The sequence below is a fragment of the Cydia pomonella genome, unplaced genomic scaffold, assembly GCF_033807575.1.
Source record: "Cydia pomonella isolate Wapato2018A unplaced genomic scaffold, ilCydPomo1 PGA_scaffold_153, whole genome shotgun sequence".
In the NCBI taxonomy this organism is placed as follows: domain Eukaryota; kingdom Metazoa; phylum Arthropoda; class Insecta; order Lepidoptera; family Tortricidae; genus Cydia; species Cydia pomonella.
Genome location: NW_026907796.1, coordinates 164547 through 188408, shown reverse-complemented (window position 1 = coordinate 188408; position 23862 = coordinate 164547). Strand labels below are relative to the sequence as shown.

The 23862-nt window shown below is 38.9% G+C and overlaps 1 protein-coding gene across 1 annotated transcript in view; it reads left to right on the top strand.

Annotated features, from left to right (window-relative positions):
* Positions 1–23862, top strand: part of LOC133533310 (homeobox protein prospero-like) — a 109744-nt gene that overhangs the window by 38987 nt on the left and 46895 nt on the right. The window contains exons 2-3 of the mRNA XM_061872275.1: positions 17203–19707; positions 22133–22294. Of these exons, the coding sequence (XP_061728259.1) occupies positions 17273–19707; positions 22133–22294 (2597 nt within the window). The 5' untranslated portion in view covers positions 17203–17272. The remainder of the gene's footprint in view (positions 1–17202; positions 19708–22132; positions 22295–23862) is intronic.

The following is a 23862-nucleotide window of genomic DNA, read 5'->3' as shown; positions in this document are numbered from 1 at the left end:
CTTGGTCGATTTGTGTAAGATTGTGCCATAATATTTGTTTTATTTACATGGAAAAATAGACGAGTGGTTTATGTGAAATTGCTTTACAGAATGTTTCTATTTTTATTGTTTGTACATTGGCGCTAGTTGGGGTTGTAATAAAATTTTTTTTTTATTCTCTTAACTCAAATCTTACACAGATACATGTATCAGTAAAAACCATCAAAGACTGTAAAATTTTAAATGTGTTCGATCCTTTTTATAAACGGCTTATTTTAATTTTCCAATGTTTCCATGTTATTTTGATCTTGGTCTCAATAAATCTTATTTCATTTCGAAAGCCTACAAAAGAATAAATCGTGCAGCAGAATAAATCTTTTCCCTGTCGAAAATAATTAAATTTCGTGATATATGCTCATTTCTGTTAATAAGTATTATATGACTACTGGTTCGAACTTCGAACGATATGTAGGTCTAAATTGCGGGGAGATGGGCGAAGGTGTGCCAGGAGTGTCTGAGGTTCTGTGAGATGATGGATGATAGGCTTTCCAGCACTTGCATTTGATTATTAATGAATATCTGTTTTTTATTTTATATATGTTTTGTATCTGTATAATCTAATTATTCGGTGTATTGGCATATGCTGTAATGCCGTGTAAATATTTGAAAAAAAAATAACAACAAAAAATTATCAATAGCAGATTAAGATTTTTTGTTCATATTGGGTTCCAGGCATGAACACCTTCGGGACACGTACAGACGTATGTTTGTCTACATGATAAGTTGTGTATTAAGGTCATTGCATGCTTAAATTGTTCGCGACTTTCCTATAGACATCGCAGTTAAGAGAATCAACAGTAATTTTTATGCTGCACCCCTCTAGGCTGGATACATTATTTCTGAGACTCAAATACGTAAATATTGATGTACTGATATATATATAACCGAGTAGTTAACTTTTACTGTACAGTCCACAGAAAATACTTTTTTCCTTTGGTTTTTTTTTATGATAGGCAAACGAGCAGACGAACTGCCGGATGGTAAGCTACCACCTGCAATACTAGAAGTTTTGTGTCTTTTCGATGAGATTACGCTCTTTTCTTTAAGGTTTGAAGATCGATCCAGAAATACCGCGGACATTCGATGCGTGTGACTATAGTTGTACCGTTCTCAAGAATGTCCTCCGTACAAAAGAAAGAACGTTCTCGATAACGGCACAGCTATACGTGTGACCCATGTGTCCCCCGCCTAACTCGCGCCGAGATTGACTAGAGTTCCGTCGCAAGCGGAGCGCGTGCAAGATTGTTTCCTCGTTAGGGGCCAATTGCGGCCCAGTTCCGCTCCTTGCGGGGCCCGGGGGCCGAGATTGATATGTGACCAGAGATATTTCATACATATAAATAAGTTTATTTATTTAACCATTATAGCACAATACAAAAAAGTAAAAATGGCGGACTTTATGCCTTAAGGCATTTTCTACCAGTCAACCATTGGGTCAAACAGAAACTTACAATTGGTGCGAAAAAGAAAATCACTACAGAGAAAGTTAGTTGTTCCTAAGTTTCGCTACTTGCGCTACTCTCGATATTCTATTGATATGTGACCACAGATTTTATTTAATCATTTTATAGGTAGGTACAATAGATATTTCCTGAGTTATACCCCTTGTGATATAGTCAGGTAAAATGACAAAAACATGTATACATGATCTTATTGCCTGTTAAAGGTATTGAGTACATATTTTTGGCACTTGGTCCATTTCGATATTCAATACCTTGACTCTACCCTCGACCTGTTTCTATTGATATGTGACCAAAGATTTTTCCTCTTCCTGATCTTTTATCTTCTCTAGGTACGTTCCGACATTTTACATTAATTCACCTCAATGAAATCTAATTTAATTTCAATCGTTTGATTGTTCAATTTTAAAACAAACATGTTTCTATAATGAACTCATACTGTCAGTTTTTCACATGGATGACGAACAAGGCAATGAAATTAATTATTTACACATCTGCATAGTTTCTTAGGACCACAATAACTTTTTGTAACTCATTTTTGTATTCGTCAATCATCCCAAACCGGACCCAAATAAACATGGTTATCATTGTCAACTGCGACCCAAAAATCTTTTGTAACATCGTAAACAAATATTATGACCGATAATGATGGGTTAACGAGTTGCAATAACAATAAACAAGGGTTATCCTTCAATTATTAAAAAAAAGTGTCATTTCTACAGTTTTTACTTCTCAAATATCCTTAGCGACCACACTGAACGTCCTATGAGACTTAAGTAAAATACGGCTTTTTTTAGAAATGATAAAGTAATGAACGGAAATATGAGTAATGAGATAAAACTGTTTTCCTTCACAACAATGGCTGGTGTTTCTGTCTTGATAAGAAACCCACCAGATGTGGTGTACGGTTGTGTCGCGTGCGGACATAAGTTATGAGCGACTAGCTGTTTGCTTTGATATAAAATGGTATCCACCACACTTACACACACAGCATTCCAGACATTTCTGCTTAATACAAAATTAGATTAGATGTTTTGTATACTATCGAGATATCGTAACAGACAGCTTAAGTCGACAATGGCAACCTACTAGGCTAGATATGCAGGGGCCTGTATTGGTCCTAATTAAACAAAATAGATTATCTCGTAGTTATATTATACAAATTATGGCGCACACAAAAGTAAAGATATATGAACCAGCGCACTTTTTCGAGGATCCTAATCCTGGGCTGGGGTCCTAACCTAACCTAACCTAACCGGGTGGCATTGTTTTCAATCAAAGTATTTAAATCTTCCTCTATATTATTCTAAATACCACTTTATAGTGCTTTAATTTTACAAGCTTTGCTTAGCGCTACAGAATGTATTATGATTTGTCCGATTGTTGTATAAGATAATGCTTTAAAAATCTATAGTATCGTTATGAATAAACAAGTACTTATAATTATACCCAGAGACCGGGGTGCACTCAGTTTTATACTAACAAAATAGCAGCTAGCTAAATAAATCAGCTCGCCTATCTTTTTTGTGATTGTATGTAGCTGTCTATACTCGCTGGTCTTTCGTGTTTTATACCAAGCACCATGCAATATTAATTTGTAACGAGATATGTTTTATCAATTTTCTGTGCGACAGACGACGATAAGAAACAGTGTTTCGCAACAAACGATAAACATTGGAACGAGCTCGTAAGTGGGCGTAGTTAGGATTTTAATAGTGTTCATTATAGCCTTGATAACATTTGTGAGGGCAAATCTTTACTGGGTATTTTTATGAGTTTGCTGGAAACATTATAAAACACTTGTTAGGTTTAAAAAAAGTTAAACTCGCAGTAAAAATACTCAAAATTATGGTTTCAAAGCGTCGTAAACTTCAGTGTCTTTACTGGCTTGAGCGATGATAAATTTCTTCTTACAACGATATTTTAGATATTTTTTCTTGAATATCCAATACATCATTAATATTTAAGAGCATTTGCTCTTAACATCTTCGTATGATACGACAGAAACTTTATTTGAGCTTGCGCTTTACTCTGCGTTTTTCCCCTCAATCAAAGACGTTCAGGATTTAAAAAAAAACTGTCGTGCCGTATCAGGTGGCCAACCATCTTGCCCGTTCTGTTAGCTATTGTGTCTAGTAGGCATGTCTTCTCTCCTGTCGTGCTCAGTACCTCTCCGTCCGTCTTCCTTGACACTAAGACGTGGGCACTGATACAACCGAACAGGGAGTGATTGGAGGCCTTTACAATACTGTTGGCGGAAGATGCGAAGGTGTCATATGTAAATACTGGCTCTTAAAGTGATTAAAACAGAAATGTATATTTATGTTTGACTCCATTATGTCGTGAATAATGTTATTATTATTTCAATTACAAAAAACTGTAGGTCGATGGATAATATGATTAGAATGTAACCTGTTTCAAGGTATCATAATTATGACATGCGATAGAATTTGTCTACCTCGCAACATATTACCTTAAAAGGGCGTTAGTACACCTAAGTTCACTAAAAACCCGCCATTTTAACAAGTCTCCATGGCATGTCAGATGGAAAATAGCGTAAGTATGTACAATAATTAGGATCGCATGTCGTAGTGTCGTGGCCGTTCGTGGCCATATTCGTTGTATTGACCATATGCCGTGTGATACCGGGTAGATAATGACGGCTAATAAGTGCCTGTCTTCCACGGGCCGTAGGGATGGGTAACTGCAGATATCGATGCTCGATTACATATTTTTGAATGAATGAATGAATGAATATTTAATGCATGTCACATTACATAAATTGTTAAAGGTGGTACATTTTAGAAGGTATACATGTGACGCCCTGCAAGGGCATAGCAATTTAAGCCTTAAATTTAGATAACTTAAATCTACTTAGCTTAAACTAGGTACATTTTAATCATTTATTATAATGGATGATTTGTATTTTCCTAATCATATTCTTCACTATATTTACAATATAAATGTATTAATAATGTAAGTATTAAGATAGTTATGTTTGTTCTTTTTAGATAGCAATTCTGCTTATCGTTTATATTTGTTAATTGAGTTCTACACGTGTTGTTATGGAAGAGCGGGGTCTTCTGTCACAGGTATTTTATACTTACTAGAAGACTCCAACCTTTACAATTGTACCCTGTATTATTAACAATTTTTTTTTTTTCGTTTTTCGATGAACTGATGCTTGTTGGTGAATTGAGACTATGTATCACGGGGCCTGGCTAAGTTGAAAATCGTACAATGACAAACGCCGAGCGAAAAGAAAAAAAATATCGGGATGATGGTATGAAAAATTTAAAAGTCAAGTGATCAGTTCTATACATTATTCCACTTGCGACTGGCGGTTTCTATCAATAGTATATACAAGCTTTGCTTAGTTTGGGGCTAGGGCGATCTGCGTAAGATTATCACTATTTATTTATTTTATTGACCTAATCTAGGTAAATCTAATTTAGGTGGTTAAGAAGTTGGATTTTTTAAAAGCTTAAGGCAAGCTTGGGCTATGGTGATTGCTTACTGTGTGTTGGATTCGTTTATTTGCAGAATATGAAATAAAGAGAAAGAAGAACATAATTAAATGAATGATCTTCGTCTTAAAATATGTGAGTAAATCGTTTTAATATATTTAATGTGGCCATATTCGTTGTATTGGCCATATGCCGTGTGATACCGGGTAGATAATGACGGCAAATAAGTGCCTGTCTTCCATGGGCCATAGGGATGGGTAATGGTAATGTGCATGTCCCAAGGAAATTTTGTTATTGAAAGTTTTCCTATAAAAACAAACTATCGACAAAGTAAAGTCCTGGCACATCCCTAGCCGATCTTATCGCCGGTTTTATTCTGGCGATACAGCGATAAGCCGGACTGTCCTTTTTCATAGAAGCCCAGTAATGGCGCGGCACGAACACTTATAAGTTATGCATGCTGATTGCTGCTTCACCCTTTACTGCCCATGTTTTCTGAATATTGATTTGTAAAGCTATAATATTAAAATATCTACAAATAAGGCATTCTTGAAAGTACAAAGAACTACAAAACGTTAGAAAACTTACGTGACACCATTGAGTTATTATTTCTATAGAGAAACCATACCAAACAATGAGATTGTCGCAACCGGAACCTGTACCACGCGCCGTGAAATTCATGGCGTAATTTTTATACGTAGTAATAACAATAGTTCAATGTGTCACACAAGAAATTTGGATTCGATAGTTCGTTTATTGAGTCCAAGCACCATCAACCAGCCAGAGGTACCTACAACTATATCCAAGTTTAAGTTTTTGATCACATTTTCTTCTTCTTCATCAGGTCCTCATTACCGAGGATCGTGGCGACTTGGTTTTGCAGCTCCTATGATTTGTCTGCATGGGTTTCGATCTCTCGTAGCCCTCGCCGCTTGATTGATATGACATTTTACAGTGTGTTTACTTTTTATTTACTACTAAACTAAGTTTGAGCTTGAAGACCACCATTGCTTCAGCAAAATCCTAATCATTCGCAATTGTAAGACTCCCAAATAATATAGAGAATTAGGATTCGATTTAATTTAACAATTTGTAATATTACTATGTCTTACACTCTTCAAAAAATATTAATAATCAATTTATAGCCGGTCAAACAAGTTTGTCAGTAGAAAAAAAGCTCGAATTAAAAAAATTCTGTGGAGCGATAACCGTTCGTTTAAATTTCTTTGCATTTTTCTACTGACAGAAATGTCTTGATAGACTATATTTAACAATTGCGTTATTGTTTTGGCACGGCCTTAACGATCGTCTTGGTAAAAAAATAATTGGCGTGCATCTCACGCATGACTTTAACTTTATTTCGCATGCTCCAATCAGCGTGAGCGATTTTCAACGTCGTAATTAAAATAAGATCAAAACCGTGAGAAGTTTTTATATCTGAATCTGGCTCCAAGTCACTGAAAATATTTTGCTTTGACTTCACGTCTATTCATAAGCCATCAAAAAATTTCGGTCAGATTTTTGAAACACCTATAAGTAAATTATGTCGCTATTTCAAAAATTTACCATTTTTGTTAAGAACTTTTTAGTAATTATATATGTAAACAAATTGTTATTCAAAATACTCTTAAAGTCAGTAGTTCATTTCAAATATATCTCCTTACTACTTACAATTCGTACCTATCATAAATTTTCCTATATTTAATCAAAATACGACTATGATTAATGACATATTCATAAATACTCATATCGTTACAACAAACATCAGTAAACTGTTTACATTAATACTGACGAGAAACCATACCTTAAACTTTACAAAGCAATTAATCCAATATTTACTCGATATGTAATTTATGATTCTTCGCCGCCATGACTGTCCGCCATTTTGATTTTTTATTCGATTCTTCGCGCGCTTTATCGGTAAATCTAGCATGTCTACGCGCTATTACTGGCTTGCGGCCTTTTGCTTATTAAAAATGTAATGGTCACTTTAATACCCAGATATAATTATAGGGTAAAATAACCTTTCTATCTAGGTTTCCAACTTTACGTTATGTCTAACTTTTAGTACGGCCGTTAAACTATCTTTACGATTATGTAACTTCCATTTGTGTATAATAAAGTTAATTTTTTTTTCCTGATGACCTTATTGTGATTGATATATGTGTACTCAAGTACTCACATATTACAACAATTGAAATAAATCAAAGATGAAGCCAACTATTAAGTAGGTATTAAGAAACCAACCTTATTTATTGACTTCTTCCTTGATAAATTGTGAAGTGAAAAATTGTTCATGATTGCATATCAGTTGCTAAACTTTGTACTTATAAAATTGTTTTTTTTTTCCTATACAACTTAGGTAAATTTACCCAGGTGGGTCATACACATTTTTTAGTATGGTTAACTCGTTCACGTCTTTACTTTAGACATCCAATCCCATCCCATCCCGATTCATACGATCCCGATAATGAGATACGATAACGATAAGTTCTGGTTTAGATAAGTTGTCATTTAGATGTCGTTTGTATGTCGTATTATTGTCAGAAGCAGCTCCATTCGGGAAACGAAAGTTACTTTGACGTTAGAAATATCGTAGATAGATCTAATTGGGATAACAGCGGAATCGAAATAAACGTCAATTTCGAGATGTCATGTCGTTTAGTTATCTATCATTTAAAGATCTTGGAAAGATCTTTAACTTGTCTTAATCATTCTTCGAATCGGGCCGATCGGTAAGTTAAAAGAATCAAACGCTAGTTTTTACGTGGTAGTATATTTTTTTCCAACTTGAGACTCAAATAAGAAAAACGTGATACATATATTTGTACCCGGGTCGTTAACTTTTATTGTTTTGTCCACAGAAGGGACCTTTTTCTAAAATGTCTTTGACCCACCTACGTTTATTTCAGTTTTGTAGTTACGTTAAAAAAAACTAAACGTGCGAGTTCTCGTACTATCCGAGTCTTAAATTGCAAATGACCACTTTTACCTCTTGCTCACAAACAAGGACAGCATTGTAGAGAAGACCTCAAGACGACGGGGGTTATGCCGTCCTCGAAACATCGGAGGTAATTTTAAAACTTAATTATACACAATTAAGCCCCGTTTTAGTACCTAAATAATAACACAAACACATTTCTTAAACTAAATGGTCAACAACAAATTATCTACACCCAACATAAAGGAAACTTGTCACCCGTTAAGACAATTTGCAATACCAATAATAATACAACATCGCACCACATGGTACCGAAAGGGGAAGTGCAGGAATGCGTGGGAACTATTCACCCCCACAACCCCTCAATTATTCCTCATTCCCTCTATAATGACGTATGTACATAGTGAATTTAATGTGATACATTCTCTTTCATAGTAGAGTAATTTTAAAGACCGGTGACTTATGGTAACTGACCATATGGTCACAACGATGGCGAAGATGATTATCTAGTAATTTTGTACAGTAATTTATGTGTGTATTTATTTATGAGTACTTGTCCGTAGCGTCAGTAGTAAAACGAATTTAAATTATTTAATATTTGTCTTTCATATACTTACCCAAATTTCGTATTGTTTACGTCAAATAAAAATATGCTTTTTAACAAGACTTAAAACTTACGTTTTTTTTTAATTTGAAAAATTCCACGCTATACAGATACCATTCATATCATTTATCAAATAAAACATAGTTTACATATTTTAGAAATGGAATGGGGAACGGTATACCTATATTTTCTACGCAAAATACATATGAATCATTAGAAAAACTGATATAAAAACAAAACAAAACAAATAGACAAATAATCTGTGCTATATCGCTGCAAATCGCGATTTAATGGTCAGTGGTACCCGGAAGGATGTAAACGTGGCATTCTTGTAATTTAGTAATTTGCCTAAAAATGAAGCAGAAATGTATAGAGGTACATATTTGCTATTTTGTTATTTCTACAATATGTTGTTATTTCTACAATAACCCTGACGATAAGACGAGATGTCCCCAGATGATTTGCTGTACTTCCACGTATTTTTCGATTTACTATTAAACAAACTACCGAGGTTTATCTGGGGATTAGAAAAAGGAGCGTACAGGTTTTTAAAGGGTCAGCAACCCGCATGTAATACCTCTAGAGTTGCAGGCGTCCATAGGCTACGGTGACTGCTTACCATCAGGCGGGCCATATGCTTGTTTGCTATGGCGTGGTATTAAAGAAGCTTTACACAATCGGGTAACTATGTATTTATATTTAGTAATGTCGGCTACATAGAAGTTACTAAATGCTTATATATAATTTTAGGCAAGATAATATACATGCAGTTCCCTCTATAGAAAACAACTAAAATACCACAAAATATGCCTAACGTCCCTCGCCTTAAAAATGCCTGTTGAAAAATCTTTTCCCATACTAAACCTCCGCTTCCGCGCTTGCACCTGGTTTCCAAAGGGCAGGGAAAGCATTTCCGTCGAGCTGTCGACATCGCGTCACGCCTAATTACATGTCAAATATATTTAGATATTCTTCGCCTTATTATAAGGGAGTTAAGTTAAAAGTGGTCATATATTTCATATTGCTGTGGCTGTGATTGACTACCGTCGACAGTGGTATGCCAAAAAGCCGTATGTAAAAGAAATTTGGATTCAATAGTTGTATTTAATTTTGTATGTTGTATGTTCTATTTAATTGAGTCTTTTATCGGCATTAAAGTTTTTTGAGATTTAGGATTAGTAGTGCTTGGTATGATGAAAGGTTTTTTTATGGTTTTTTGATAATAAGATAATTCATAAAATATTGAACATGAACAATTCAAAGTCAGATAGTTGTTTCTTTACTTTAGTGACTTAGGGTCGGTTGCACTAAGTCATCTGTCGCCATCATAACATTAGCAAAATTTTATTTTATGGAAAATTTCATAGATTACTACACTCCGTCAATAATGGTTGGTGCAAATGGCCCTACGTGTTGGTAAATTTTCGTATTAGAACAAATCTGAAATAAATAAGATTAAGAAATTCTTGGTTACTAATTTTGCAGAGCTGGTTAATATAATAAACTTTTTTTTCTATGCCAAGTACGTACTAGTACAAGTAAGCCCTAGATCTTAAAACTTTTTCTTTTCTCTGCCCTTGTCTGAATATTTTTCTAGCGAAACCATCGATACATCGATAAATTCTAAGCACCAAACACACAGCACTAGTGGTGCCCTAAGGGTGGATATCAACAGGTCGCAGGCCTGTGTGCTCGCTTTAAACAATGCTAGCTATATTCAAGTCAACCTTTGGGTGCCAATGCCTTAGTGGTACAATCAAGTGAAAAAATATGGGTCCACGCAACTTAACAAATATGTCCAATAGCTGTTAATTCGGGGATATAGGAGCTATGACATATTTTTGAGCAACTTGTGTGCACCCATATTTTTACACTAGACTGCACCTAAGATCTCAGGTTTTCCAAACTGGCGGATGCGGGTTCGAATCTTAGCTTAGCTAATATCAGGTGAACTCAACTTCCCGAGCCGAAAAGTTCATCTGATATTAGCTTTTCTACATTTAAACCAATTTCTTATAATTTACGTACAATATGATTTGATTGACACATTGCATTTGTGAAGGTATCAATACAACTAGGCTCTCTACCTAATTATTTTTTAATAATATTTTAGAAATAGAATGGTACCATTTTTTTCATGTTATAAGTTTAAAAAAAAAACTTAAATTTGAAACTTTGAGGCCTTATATTTTTATGATGTCTGTATTTTTAGGGTCAACATTTTGTGAGTTAATGCTCATTTTCTATTTGTTTTAAAATTCAACATTTGTTTCATCATACTAACCGCATGCAGAGTCCTTGGGGTAAGACTGTCTCCCGATATTTAATTTACTGGCCAATACACGCAGCCGTTAGAATTCCTCCACATTGTTGAAAACTAAATTATACCCTACTTAATTAGGACCTTACCTACAGGAATTAGTTGCAGTAGGGTCAGCCACATTGCTTATTCATGGTGCCAAATCACCGGAACACATTGCGATACAGGGGAGTTGTTTTTGTTTTATGGTGCGATATGGAATCCATAGTGGGGCTGCACCGTTTTTAGTTCTGTACTTTTTTTTTTTTTTGTCATTAACTTATATTTTGATACAAGTTTTCTCGCCGACTATAACAGGCAAACAACCAGATGAAGTTTGATGGTAAGCCTTCGCCCATGGACATCTGCAACACCAGAGGGTAAAGGGGAAGAGGAGGAGGGAGGGTGTTGCAGGTGTCCATGGGCGACGGCTCCACCACTTGAACCTCTCTATGTTCAAGTGCGTTGCCGGCCTGTAATGAGTTGCCTCATGAGGTATTTTTTTTGCGCTACGACATGGGATTCTTCAAGACGCGGTGTTTAGGGCTCTCAAGGGTCGGCAACGTTTAAGTGTCCTCCTACGATGTTGCTTTTGTCCATGGGCGACGATAACCGCTTCCCATCAGGCGGCTCGTCTGCTCGTTTGCTGACTATACTATAACATAAAAAAAAACCATGGGTGACAGTTCATTGTACAGTTTAGCTATGCAAGTCAAGAAGTTGCTTTGAAAATGGACAGTTGGGGCCTGCCAACCATCTAAAAAGTGGAGGAGTTGGAAATGTCGCGTAGAGCGACGGCAGACGCAATCGAACATTTTGCGAAATATGAAGATAACATACGAAGTTTGTAATAAAAAGGATTTCTTGTATCATCACTTATTTTTCCGCCTGTATAAAGTTCATAAACAAGGCAGGATAATAGGGAGCGTGCATGAACTGTAGGAGGCAGCACAGGAGCCGTCAGATTTTTGGAGCGAGGCGTAAATGTGATGTTTTTTGTTTCGATGTAGCCCACAAGATGGCAGAACCTACTCTGCACAAGAAAACACGTGACGTGTAGGTAAATGTGCATGTTTATGGTTCCGATTCAGGCCACAAGATGGCAGACCCTCCAACGCGCACGGTCCCTATATACCTTACTAGTACAAAAAACCAGACAAGTGCGAGTCGGACTCGCCCACCGAGGGTTCCTTACTTTTTAGTATTTGTTATTATATCGGCAACAGAAATACATCATCTGTAAAAATTTCAACTGCCTAGCTATCACAGTTCATGAGATACAGCCTGGTGACAGATGGACGGATGGACAGCGGAGTCTTACTAATAGGGTCCCATTTTACCCTTTGGGTACGGAACCCTAAAAACTGCCATATAAAGAATGGTCTATGTGTGAAGTTGGTGATGGGAGAAATACAAGCGATGCCAGCGCACGACGAGGTGAAAATATGAACTTTAGTTGGACGACATCTTCATATCTTGGGCAGCTGCCAACTGACATAAGTTCTACACCTACTAGGGTGGCACTAGGGCGCCCCCACAGTCGTGCTCGAAGCGAATAAGTATCTCCAACCCTCAATCTGAAACGCTAGTTACATCCCATAGTTTTGCAACCGACAGTCCATCGACCTTAATAGAAACCTGAGCATAAAGCACCGGAAACACCGGAACAATATGAGACGCTCCACCGGCCATTTTGTTCAATCTCGACCGAAATGACCACAAATTACAGGCAAAGTTCATTACAATCACTATCTCGACATGCTGTATACTTCAACCGACTTACACCCTAATTTCAACCTTAAACTTGAGCAGTTTAAGTTCATTTTTCGTTAACGCGATGAATTACGATACGAGTATTTGATACTTAGATGGTGATGATATTATTTGGTTGAGCTAAAGTGAGTCATATTTGTATGGGGATACAGAACGCCGTTTTTCGCATAGATCTAAGAGTAACTGCTCGTTTGCTGGTAATAGGCGTAGTGTGAGAAATGTAGTGGCAATATGTTAAATTAGTATTTTTTGGAAAAAGGACAAAAATAATACGCAGGTTGTAATTCATCATATAATTAGCACAACAGGAACGTTCAAAAAGTAATCATTTTAAGATCGCACTATGAAATTCTAGATGTTCCAGAAAATACGGACTACCTACTGATTGACTTCATAGCAAGCTTGAACTAGGCCGAACTAAATGCAATTGGGATATGAACTATCGCCCGTATTTCTAGACCGATATGACCTTGAAGGCCTTCAAGAAAAGAGCTTAAAGGCAGGCAAAGCACTTTTTTATACTACATCGGCTGCAGACAAATATACGGCCTGCCTGATGGTAAGCAGTCTCTGTAGCCTATGGATGCCTGCAACTCCAAAGGTGTTACATACGCGTTGCCGATCCTAACACTCCGCACCCTCGTTGATCTCTGGCAACCTTACTCACCGGCAGGAACACAACACTATGGGTAGGGTCAGGTGTTATTTGGCTGCGGTTTTCTGTAAGGTACTTCCCCAGTTGGGCTCTGCTCTAGATCTAGAATGACATCCGCTGTGCTGTGCCCTACCACATAAAGCGAGATGACATTCACAGTGCCCATACTTCTCTTTTGGACGTAGTTTAAGGACATACCCGGGTCCGAACTGTAATTCCTCCGGTGAAGCATGGCTTTGGGCGACAGTAATTGTTTACTATCAATTCAATTCAATTCGTTTGCTTACTATATCATTAAAAAAACCCAAAGAGGTGAAAATGGGGTAGACAATATTGTTGCAGAGCCTAGTTGTAACATTTATTTTCTTAGGAAAACTTACAGACAAAAACAAAAAACAAAATAGGTTGCGAAATAGAAACACTAAGTCAGTTACAAGCTTGCACAGGTAGATTGTTTTTTTTTTATATAATGAGAAGTTGTTCAGCAACACAAGCAAAGCCCGTGACGGCGGTCGCAAGTGGCCGGTCACGCCATCGGAAGCAGCCCCATTGATACCATCTCATTGTCATCTAAATTGCGGATGTTGCCAGAGACGCGAGATGACGGTGTTTCCACTTCGACACGTTTTTCAATTCGTACGAATATGTCCACTGTGTCACGCAGTTTTTCAATGGTCGAGTTTATTAGAAAGTGTCCACTGTGTCACTAAAAGCAATTTGGTGGATTATAAGAAAAATATAGCCTATCATATATTACAATATGTTTTCTTATCTTCTTTATTGTTTGTAACTGAAACCTCCAGAAATAATTTGAATCAATGGGATTTATTGAATAAATTAGTACCTATTTACGAAATGTTTCTTTTTTTATTAGGAAAAAGTAAAATAAGTTTTTTTTAGAATTCTTCATTATACCTAATGATCTCATTGATAGGTACTTATCCTATTAGGTACCAACCCACTGTAATCAAAGCGCAGCGGATGTCCAGTTGTCCACTGCGTCACGCTTCTTTGAGGCCAATTCGAACGTACAACATGAATGTCATTTACCTAGTTATCGTGCGTCTCACTCGCGCCACGTACGGACAAGTAAGAGTGAAATGCACGATATCAAAATTACATCCTTTGGATGTCAGTGTACGTTCGAATTGGCCTGTTTGTCAACGCGGGGATTTTATTTATCTTTTCTGTGTGGTACTTGGGGGCGGATTTGTCAATAAGCGACTAGATAAAACTTAACCCATCTATAAAAAAACGTAATTGTACTTACAAAAAAAAAACGGCCAAGAGCATGTCGGGCCATGCATAGTGTGGGGTTCCGTAGTTACTCGCTTATTGTCACAATATGCTATCCTGAACGACAGTACCTTTGCAGCACATTTACTAAGACTTTCGGACCCCTACGGAACCCTAAAAAATGTATTTAAATTCCTACAGGACTAGATCAGAAATTATTTCTGAGTAACTTTTTTTTTGTATAAAAAATAGTATTGTTTTTGCTTCGTAATCTGAAGTTATGCGCAAATAAATAGTTGGATAGAAAACCACTAGAGTAATAAGAATTAATTCTAATTAGATAAAAAAAACTGCCAAGAATATATACAACAGTTTGGTACAACATGTGGCTGTGGAAACGATAAAACAACGCATTTTACGTACTTAATTATTACATTTATGTTAAACTATGAAATGCTTCTGGTTTAACCTTTCCGACGCCGAGTCAAGTCAAACAAAAGCTGTCACCGAAGTGTCAAAACTGAGATTGAACTTTATGCGTATGCACGTAGGTATATGTTGCTCCGTGGTTTATGACGGATTAATCCGTCATTGACATTGGACTTACGGTGCGGATATATCCGTCATTGGCGTTAAATAATCTCGCTTCTAAGGTAACCCTAATGCACCATACGTAATTAAGTGATGCCAATTTTCTTTTTTAACAGCGGTTTCAGATTAGCGTATTTTTCTGCGCGTATACGGTCGTTTCGGCATTACGCGAAATACATTTCCTTGCATTTGGGTTTTACGAGCTAACACGTGCGTTACTTTTCTCTACACTTGGTCTATCCGAGCTTACACGCTCGTACAAAACGCTAGTCTGAAACCGGCCTTAGGATTTTTCTTCATTTACTTTTCTCTCATACGAGTACATAAAAATATTTCGCCCCACAATTGGGAGATTTTTGAATATAGATAGATGCTTAGTTGGGTAGTAACTTAGTTTTTTGTATCTAGGATACATAAACAAGGTGTAATGGAAACACGAAAACACCGCGTGTCTCACAGAATTATTTCTGACATTTTTAGCTTCATTGTCCACTGGCAAACGGAGTCACGCTCCAAAAGGAATTAATGTCTGCTTTGTTAGGTGTGTCCGCCACTATCTGATATCTACGTACCTAACACATACTGTGGTTCTCATTGGTCGTTCATTTTAACACGCACGAGAGACTTAGGTGGATATTTTTTATTGTTTTTAAGATTTAATGTGTCGTTAATAATAATTAAATCTGCCTAATATATATAATGAGTTTACTAATACAAGTCATTACTTCTAGGTATTTAACCAATACAAACCTAGATACGGTCAAGGAATTTGAGTTCTGTGCCTAGTCACATTGACAATAAGAGTGACATTCGGATGGCAACTGCCGCTGCATTACTGTTGCGACATTACTGCTTCGGCCTAGACGCGGGCGCGTACAGTCACGTCTGAAAACATCGACACGATCGAAGTGCCAAAAATATGTATACACGATTTTATGGCCCATATATTAGGGTGGTGGCCGAGTGGATATGACGTTCGACTTTCAATCCGGAGGTCGCGGGTTCAAATCCTGGCTCGTATCAATCAGTTTTTCGGAACTTATGTACGAAATGTCATTTGATATTTACCACCAGCTTTTCGGTGAAGGAAAACATCGTGAGGAAACCTGCTACATCTGCGAAGAAATTCATTGGGCTAGCGTGGGGACTATAGCCCGAGCCCTCTCGCGCATGAGAGGAGGCCTGTGCCCAGCAGTGGGACGTATATAGGCTAAATTATTATTATTATATATTAGGGTAGTGTATACATACTTTTGGCACTTTGTCCGTATCGATATTTTCAGACGTGACCGTACCTATATGTCAATTTGCTTAATAAAATGGGTGTCGTATCCGCAATGCAGCTGTCATTCGAATATCACCTTAACAGGAATGAGATCCCCAACTGCTTTCATATTAATTATCAACATGGTCACTCCGACGAAACACATAAATCAATTATTTTACTGTACTTCCAATAGGTATACTCGGTCTTATTGGAAAATCCAAGAATTCTTGAAAATAAAGACATTTTCGTTTTGTTATTAGAAGTAATTAAAAGTAATAATTTTAGTAGGTTTATACATAGATACGCGATAAAGTTACAATTCTAAGCATTCAGACTTTCATGTTTTCCTTAAGTTGTATTATTAGTGTATTACAAGTCATTATGAATTATTGGAACTATTAATGTGAATTGATATCGATAGCGGGCAGTTTAGATCGCTTCGATAATAAATCGAATCTTTCTAAAATTAACCACGATCGATGTAAGAACTATTTGAGAATATTAGTGATTCGATTATATCAGTTTCTAAATGACTGTAATTTGTTGTTGGTACCTACTTTTGATAGGAAAATTAATTTACTAATTCAATATTACTAAGCCAAATATTTTTCCGTATATTGTAGGTATACCTACAACTATACTTACAAGTAAAACTAATGTTTTATTTTACTTTCTTCAAAAATCTAGATTACAATTAAGTATGGTTACTGAATGTACTATTGGAACATTGCTACTTTAGATTCGACCTGATATTTATAATATTGTTACTAATTCTACACCGAATGCATATTGCACGCCTTTTATAAAGTAAGACATTGTTCGGTGCGCGTGCGTCGCAAGGCAGGTGCTCATCGCTCCCCTCTCTTACAGAACGGGCAATGCGGCGCAAGTAGCGCGGTGGGGCCCAGCCCGCCGCCCGCTCGGCCAATCGCGGCGCGTCATGTCATCGGAGGAGGAGGATACCCCCTACTCAGATAAGCTCCTAAAGAAACAGAAACGCGCCAGACAGCGCGTGGACGCCGGCGAGCCGCGCAATTCTTACTCGACTCTCGCGACGAACGGTCCCGCGCCCGCGCGCTCCGCGATGAGTGGCGGTATTTACGGCGCCATTTTCGAGGGCCGACAACACTTCGGTCTGTTCGGTCCCGGCTACGCGCAGGCCGAGATGCTCAACGAGCTTCTCGGACGCCCACCTAAACAAGAAGACGGTAGCGATGAAGCTGCCGGCGGTGGCATCGCTCACAGAGTGCTACGAGATATTCTACAGAGCCGCAAGGAACTCATGCGGCTCTCACCGGACAACAATAACGTGATAGCGAATAATAACAATGACGAACCGAAGAATGAGAAGCGGTCGCCCGAGCGACCGACTTCCCGAGATTCTCGGCCGGATCTCGACGATGCTCTGCTCGCGTTGGACAGTGCCGGTGATTCGCGAACGTCGCCGCCGCCCGCGCCGCCTCCATCTGAACCCTTGCTGGCTCCTAAATCGGAGCCCGAGGACCGCGACAGCGACGCTCAGCGCTCCTCCCCGCGGCCGCAGGATGTGAAACGTGCCCGTGTTGAGAACATTGTGTCGACCATGCGTGCCAGCCCCGCACCGCAGCCACAAGTGAACGGATGCAAGAAGCGAAAACTGTACCATCCGCAGCAGCACGACGGTGCAGCCGAGCGCTACGGCACCAGCCATGGTAGCAGCGCACAGACCGTGTCCGACGACTCGGAGGACGACGGCGACCGGCCCCCTATACAACAAAAGTTAGTAGAAAAGAATGCTTTAAAATCACAACTTAGAACTATGCAAGAACAACTAGCTGAAATGCAAGAAAAATATATGCAATTGTGCAATAGAATGGGCCAGGACTCCGAAACGGCCGATAATGATGGCAGTGACGTCGAACAGACGGAAGATCCCGTTCCTAAATCGGAGCCGGCTTCGCCAGTGAAAGAGATCCCACCGCCGATACCGACCAGTGCTCCTCCAAACATGTTATCGCAGGTTATGAGCAAGATGATGAGTGCGAAGATGCATGCACATGCGGCGGCGCACTTCCCCCCGGGTCTCAATGGTACGTTGCCCATGCTGCCGCATCTCCCACCCGAACATATGCACCCCCCACACCCGCACCAGCTCAACAACGCTGCGGCCATGTACCTCAACGTCAGCCAGAAGCTATTCCTAGAACAGCAAGAGGCCCGTATGAAAGAAGCGGCTGAACAACAACAGAACATGCAGCAGCAGAGGCCACAGTCCAACCAGCATTCTCCTCAGCAGCGGCAACTCGGCCAGACACCCAAGCCTCCATTGTCTTCAGAACTAGCAGAAAGATTAGACGCAATACGTAGCAATGCCGGTTCAGTCGGACCCGTCACCGGTGCCGACTTAGAAGGTCTAGCGGATGTCTTGAAAAGTGAAATCACAGCATCACTAGCGAGTCTCATCGACTCCATCGTGACTCGCTTCGTGCATCAACGCAGAATCATGGGCAAGCAGTCGGAAGCGGCGGCGGCGGCGGCGGACCAGCTCAATAAGGACCTGATGCGGGCGACGCGACTGCTCGAAAGAAAGTCTCCGCAGCCGAAACCCCCAGAGAGACCCGCAGGACCGATGACAGGTAACCCACCCGTCCATCCACCGCCAAACGGCGTGCCCTTCCTGACGCATAACCCAATGCTTATGAATCAAATAAATGGTTCCCGGCCGCCCGGAGCGTTCCCGCTCCACGGTGACGGGCCAGGTCACGGCTCTCACGTGCGGCCTCCGACAGGCATGTTCCAGGCGCCGCCGAAGCCGATGGGCGCCATGTACCCGATGAACGGCCACTTCGAGCGCGAGCCGAACCCTGAGCAGAACGAGGCGCTTAGCCTCGTCGTGACGCCGAAGAAGAAGCGTCACAAGGTGACGGATACGCGGATAACGCCTCGCACCGTCAGCCGGATTTTGGGGGAAGGCGTGGGGCATTCGCCGGAGAGCAAGTTTCCGGAGTCGCCGTCACCGCGGCCGTACCACGGAGGGATGGCGCTGCCGACGTCGGTGGCGATACCGAACCCGTCGCTGCACGAGAGCCAGGTGTTCTCGCCTTACTCCCCATTTTTCGGGGCGGGCGGTGGCCTGGCGCGGTCGCCGCCGGCGCCCGAGCGGGACTCGCCGCCGCTGCCGCACGCTCCGGCGCTACTGCACCCGGCGCTGCTGGCCGCAGCGCACCACTCCTCACCGGACTACCTGCGCCACCACCACGCGCACGTACCGCACCACCTGTCCGTGCCGCACCACCCCCACATGGACGCTCAAGATCCTCACTCAGACTGCAACTCTACAGACCTGCCTTACGACGGAGTTCAGCCTACTATATCCTTTTCAAATAGAACAAAACATACTAACCATGTATCTTTCTTAAGCATTTGCAGGAGGCCAGTTTGTCTTATACAAAAGATTCGTCAAGTCGTCACTCTATGTCTCCATGTAGCAACGAGAAACTATGAAGTCTTAAATTTACTCAATAGAAAAGATAAAGACGAATTATTTATCGCTTGCTATAAACTCGAACATCAATTAACATAGTAGTTTGTCTAAAGGTTATAACAAATTTAATAAACACAACTATCGTATAAAAACCTTTTGTAGATCGTGCAATAAAAAACGGTTAGGCCCTTAAAACACATTAAATATTACAAAGTCTTGTAAATCATATTAATTGTTTCAAACTTGAGTACCTAACATTAAACATTTATCCTTCTGATTAAAATTACGTACGAATATGACGATAGATTGCGGTTTTCTTAGCGCGTTTTCCTTCAAATAGTCACGTATCGTTCGAAATTTCCTCAAAAGGCCGGCTGAAACTCGACTCTAAATACACAGTAATATCTTATTTCTTCACGAGGTATTTAACCTTTCGCTTCCTACTTAGCTCTGTAACCCCACAAATGCTGCGGTTACGCGTATTCTACGATTCCCACACAATTTAATTTAGTTCCAATTCTGCTTAGAAAGCTGGAAAAGGCATTACTTATTCTCAACGCGATATTGATAGCTACTTTTAACAAATCAAGCAAAACATTTCACCGCTAATATTCTTTTTTTATTAAAAACTGATCGGCGATTGGCTCTAGTCACACCTGATGGAAAGTGAAGACGGGGCCTAAGATGAAGCTCACTGGTTCAGTAGTAGCCTATTCACTCTTGCTTCAAAGAGACCGGGGTCATATTTATCATGGAATACAGATGACCAGATGATGATAATCTTAAAAGCCTTACCGTTATAAAGTACATCCTTAAGTTAGGTATTGGCAAAAACACCTATAAAAAATTGACACAACCGAATACAGAACCTCCTCCTTGTAAGAAATTGAAGTCGGTTAGTAAAAATTGTATTCTATTGTAAGACTCACAACATGTTGCCTGTAACTATTGTTTTAAAGACGTCAAAATTATAACTAAATTTAGAAAGCGACAAAATTTCACCACCTTATTTTTTCAGTAGATATAAAAGTTTTTGTATAAAATAGTTTATCCTCCATTGCCCGTAACGGGCTAAGGCACATTATAAGATTAGATGCAAATGGATTAGGTCTTTGTGGTGCTTCATCAGTACGATACAGGATAGGCCATATAATCAGATTTAACCGCGCTAAGGAACTACGCACACGCCGGCCTTGGCACAGTCGAAGAAATGTTACGTTATACTAACACTCAGTCTTACAAGTGATTAGGTCTGTTTTTATTTGACTGAGAAAAACTATCGTCTAGACTTTATTTTAATGTCCCTCCTAAGGGAAACATTTATAAAGCATTTTGTTATAAAAAGGAAATTCAAAGTTTTTAAGGTACCTACCTAGATCGAATCTTCGCGCCTACATTTTTCAAATTTGCCGTCATCTACAATCATGTCTAGACTTATTTTTTTGTAAAATGTCCCTGCTACTGAACACTGTTTAAAGCATTTTGTTATCAAAAGAAGAAAGGCGTGCAGTTCAAAGTTTGTATAAGAAATGAAATCTTCTTTCATAATTTTTTCATATTTGTCGCCATCTTCCATTGAAAAAATTGGTGAAAGACTATAAAAGTTTTATTGATTTAACCTATGCGATAAACTCAAGATAACCTATTTAAGGTTCTTTAATAGAAAATGGACACAGTTGCGCAATGCCATTATGCAATCAATTTACAATGGCTATTACTGGGACTCGTTAATTTTATCGACGCGATATAATTATAACGATCTCTATCGATGACCTTGGGTTATCTGAGGTCGTACAAACAACTGATTAACCCATTTTAAATGCCACTTAGAGATTTAATAATTCCAAAGCACTGAAATAATTAATTATAAAAATGTTTAAACATTCACGGTAGTATATAACTAGTAAAAAATATTGTATTATGAAGTAATAACTTTTAATTACTTAAACCACATCCTGTGATGAATGTATACTATTTTACATCACACAGCCAAATGATTCTAATACATTTGCCTTAAAAACACGCAATTGGTTCCTACTAATGATTTATTGAGATATCACATGAAGTTTAAACTGTACATTTGAAAAAATACGAATTTAGTACATTTTTCCGTCACTGCCAAGTAACAGCCTTGTTCTCAATTATAAAAATGTAAACGTTGTATTTTTTGACAATATTGTTTTGATATTTTTGATAAAGGAAATAGAAAAAAAATCACCGCATCGGGAGATGGTCAATATTCGATATTTCCCTTATTAAAAAAAAGATTAGTATTTTCTGCACAGAATGTCCATAACGTATGTAGTAACGAACATTTCCGAAAATTCCTTTAACTCCACTGCACTCTTCGACGCTGACGCCGATGCACTTGCGCAAGGCGAAGCTGATGTTCTTCTGGGTGCGGTACCCCAGCTCCGCGGTCCTCAAGATGTACTTCCCCGACATCAAGTTCAACAAGAACAACACGGCTCAACTAGTCAAGTGGTTCTCCAACTTTAGGTAAGTCTCATCATTATACCTTTTAACCCTCTATCCTCCTAAGACCCTGCTTTCAAATTTTTGTACACATTCCACAATCTATTTTAAACGTTGTGTAACTCCTTAGTTACACAACCCCCCCTATATATTTGGAACCCTTGTTCCAAATTCAAAAACAAAACAAACGCTTCTGGGTCTCAGGAGGTGCTAGGACACAGTTAGAATTTATACGGCAAAAATGACCACCCTATAAATTCATCTTTATGTATTTTTTTATTAGCAGAGTTTTTAGGGCTTTAAACAGGCGATGAGGTTTGAATTGTGTTTTTTTCTGAACCGTTAAGGGATAAACTGTACTTCTTATTTTTCCTTTTTTGCAGTACATGTGTGTTGTATTTTAAAAGTTTACTTTTACAATAGATTACTTAATCAGATAATGTGTTTGACGACCGGTTTGGCCTAGTGGGTAGTGACCCTGCCTACGAAGCTGATGGTCCCGGGTTCAAATCCTGGTAAGGGCATTTATTCGTGTGATGAGCATGGATATTTGTTCCTGAGTCATGGGTGTTTTCTATGTATTTAAGTATTTATAAATATTTATATATTATATATATCGTTGTCTAAGTACCCTCAACACAAGCCTTATTGAGCTTACTGTGGGACTTAGTCAATTGGTGTAATAATGACCTATAATATTTATTTATTTTATTTATTTTTATTTGTTCAGTTACGCCTTAATAATATACTTTCTGTATTCACTGTGGCAACACCATGTCACAGTTGACATTCAAATATTCAAAAAAATAAACTGTTGCCCTGTCATACAGTTGACAGAGCCAGTGTGTCACGAACCTACCACTAGATCACATCGTTCCGCTATTCTCGTTATTATTTTCGCGTTGACCCAAAGCACTACTACCAGTAACATTATTAGCACATATTTAGTATCAGTGTTGTGTAGCCGAAGGACGCCGTGCACATCCGTGAAGTGGAAAATCCGAGGTCTAAGTTGGATGACTCAAGGTAACGGTTCTAAGCTTACTTCTAGCTTGCGACAAAGGACAGCCGGAATCGCCACCAGCGGTCTTCAGCGGCGACCGACGATTTCACTCCACAACTCCCGGACTGGAAGGTAACTCCGCCCTACACTGTTCTTTTACACTCAAGCTCAACTCAGTAATTTAATTTTATCGCAACACAACTTTCTTGCTCAACCGACCCCTAAATTTCATTCCCTATCGCCCCCCTTTTTCGAACTACAGTCCACTCTCTCGCTATTGAACATTTTGGCCTTCGATCCGCATAGTTTGATAAAGTACCTATGGTTTGTCGTTTCTCGTTTTATAGTTGCTTACTCAAATTTGTTTTGTCATCTTTTGCATTAAAAATTTAGGGTAGACTTATTAAAAAGTTCGAGGGTAAGCAAGAAAGTTGGTCGTGTAGTGGTGCTTTAATAAAATCATTCGGTCACTTGTTAATATTGCTGGCAACGTTTTTGATAGTTGTCAAGTATCAACTGTCAGCTGTCAGTGTCAGTCATTGAAGTGTAAGCTAAGGTTATGTTGTATGTCTATGAAGCTAAGTGAATT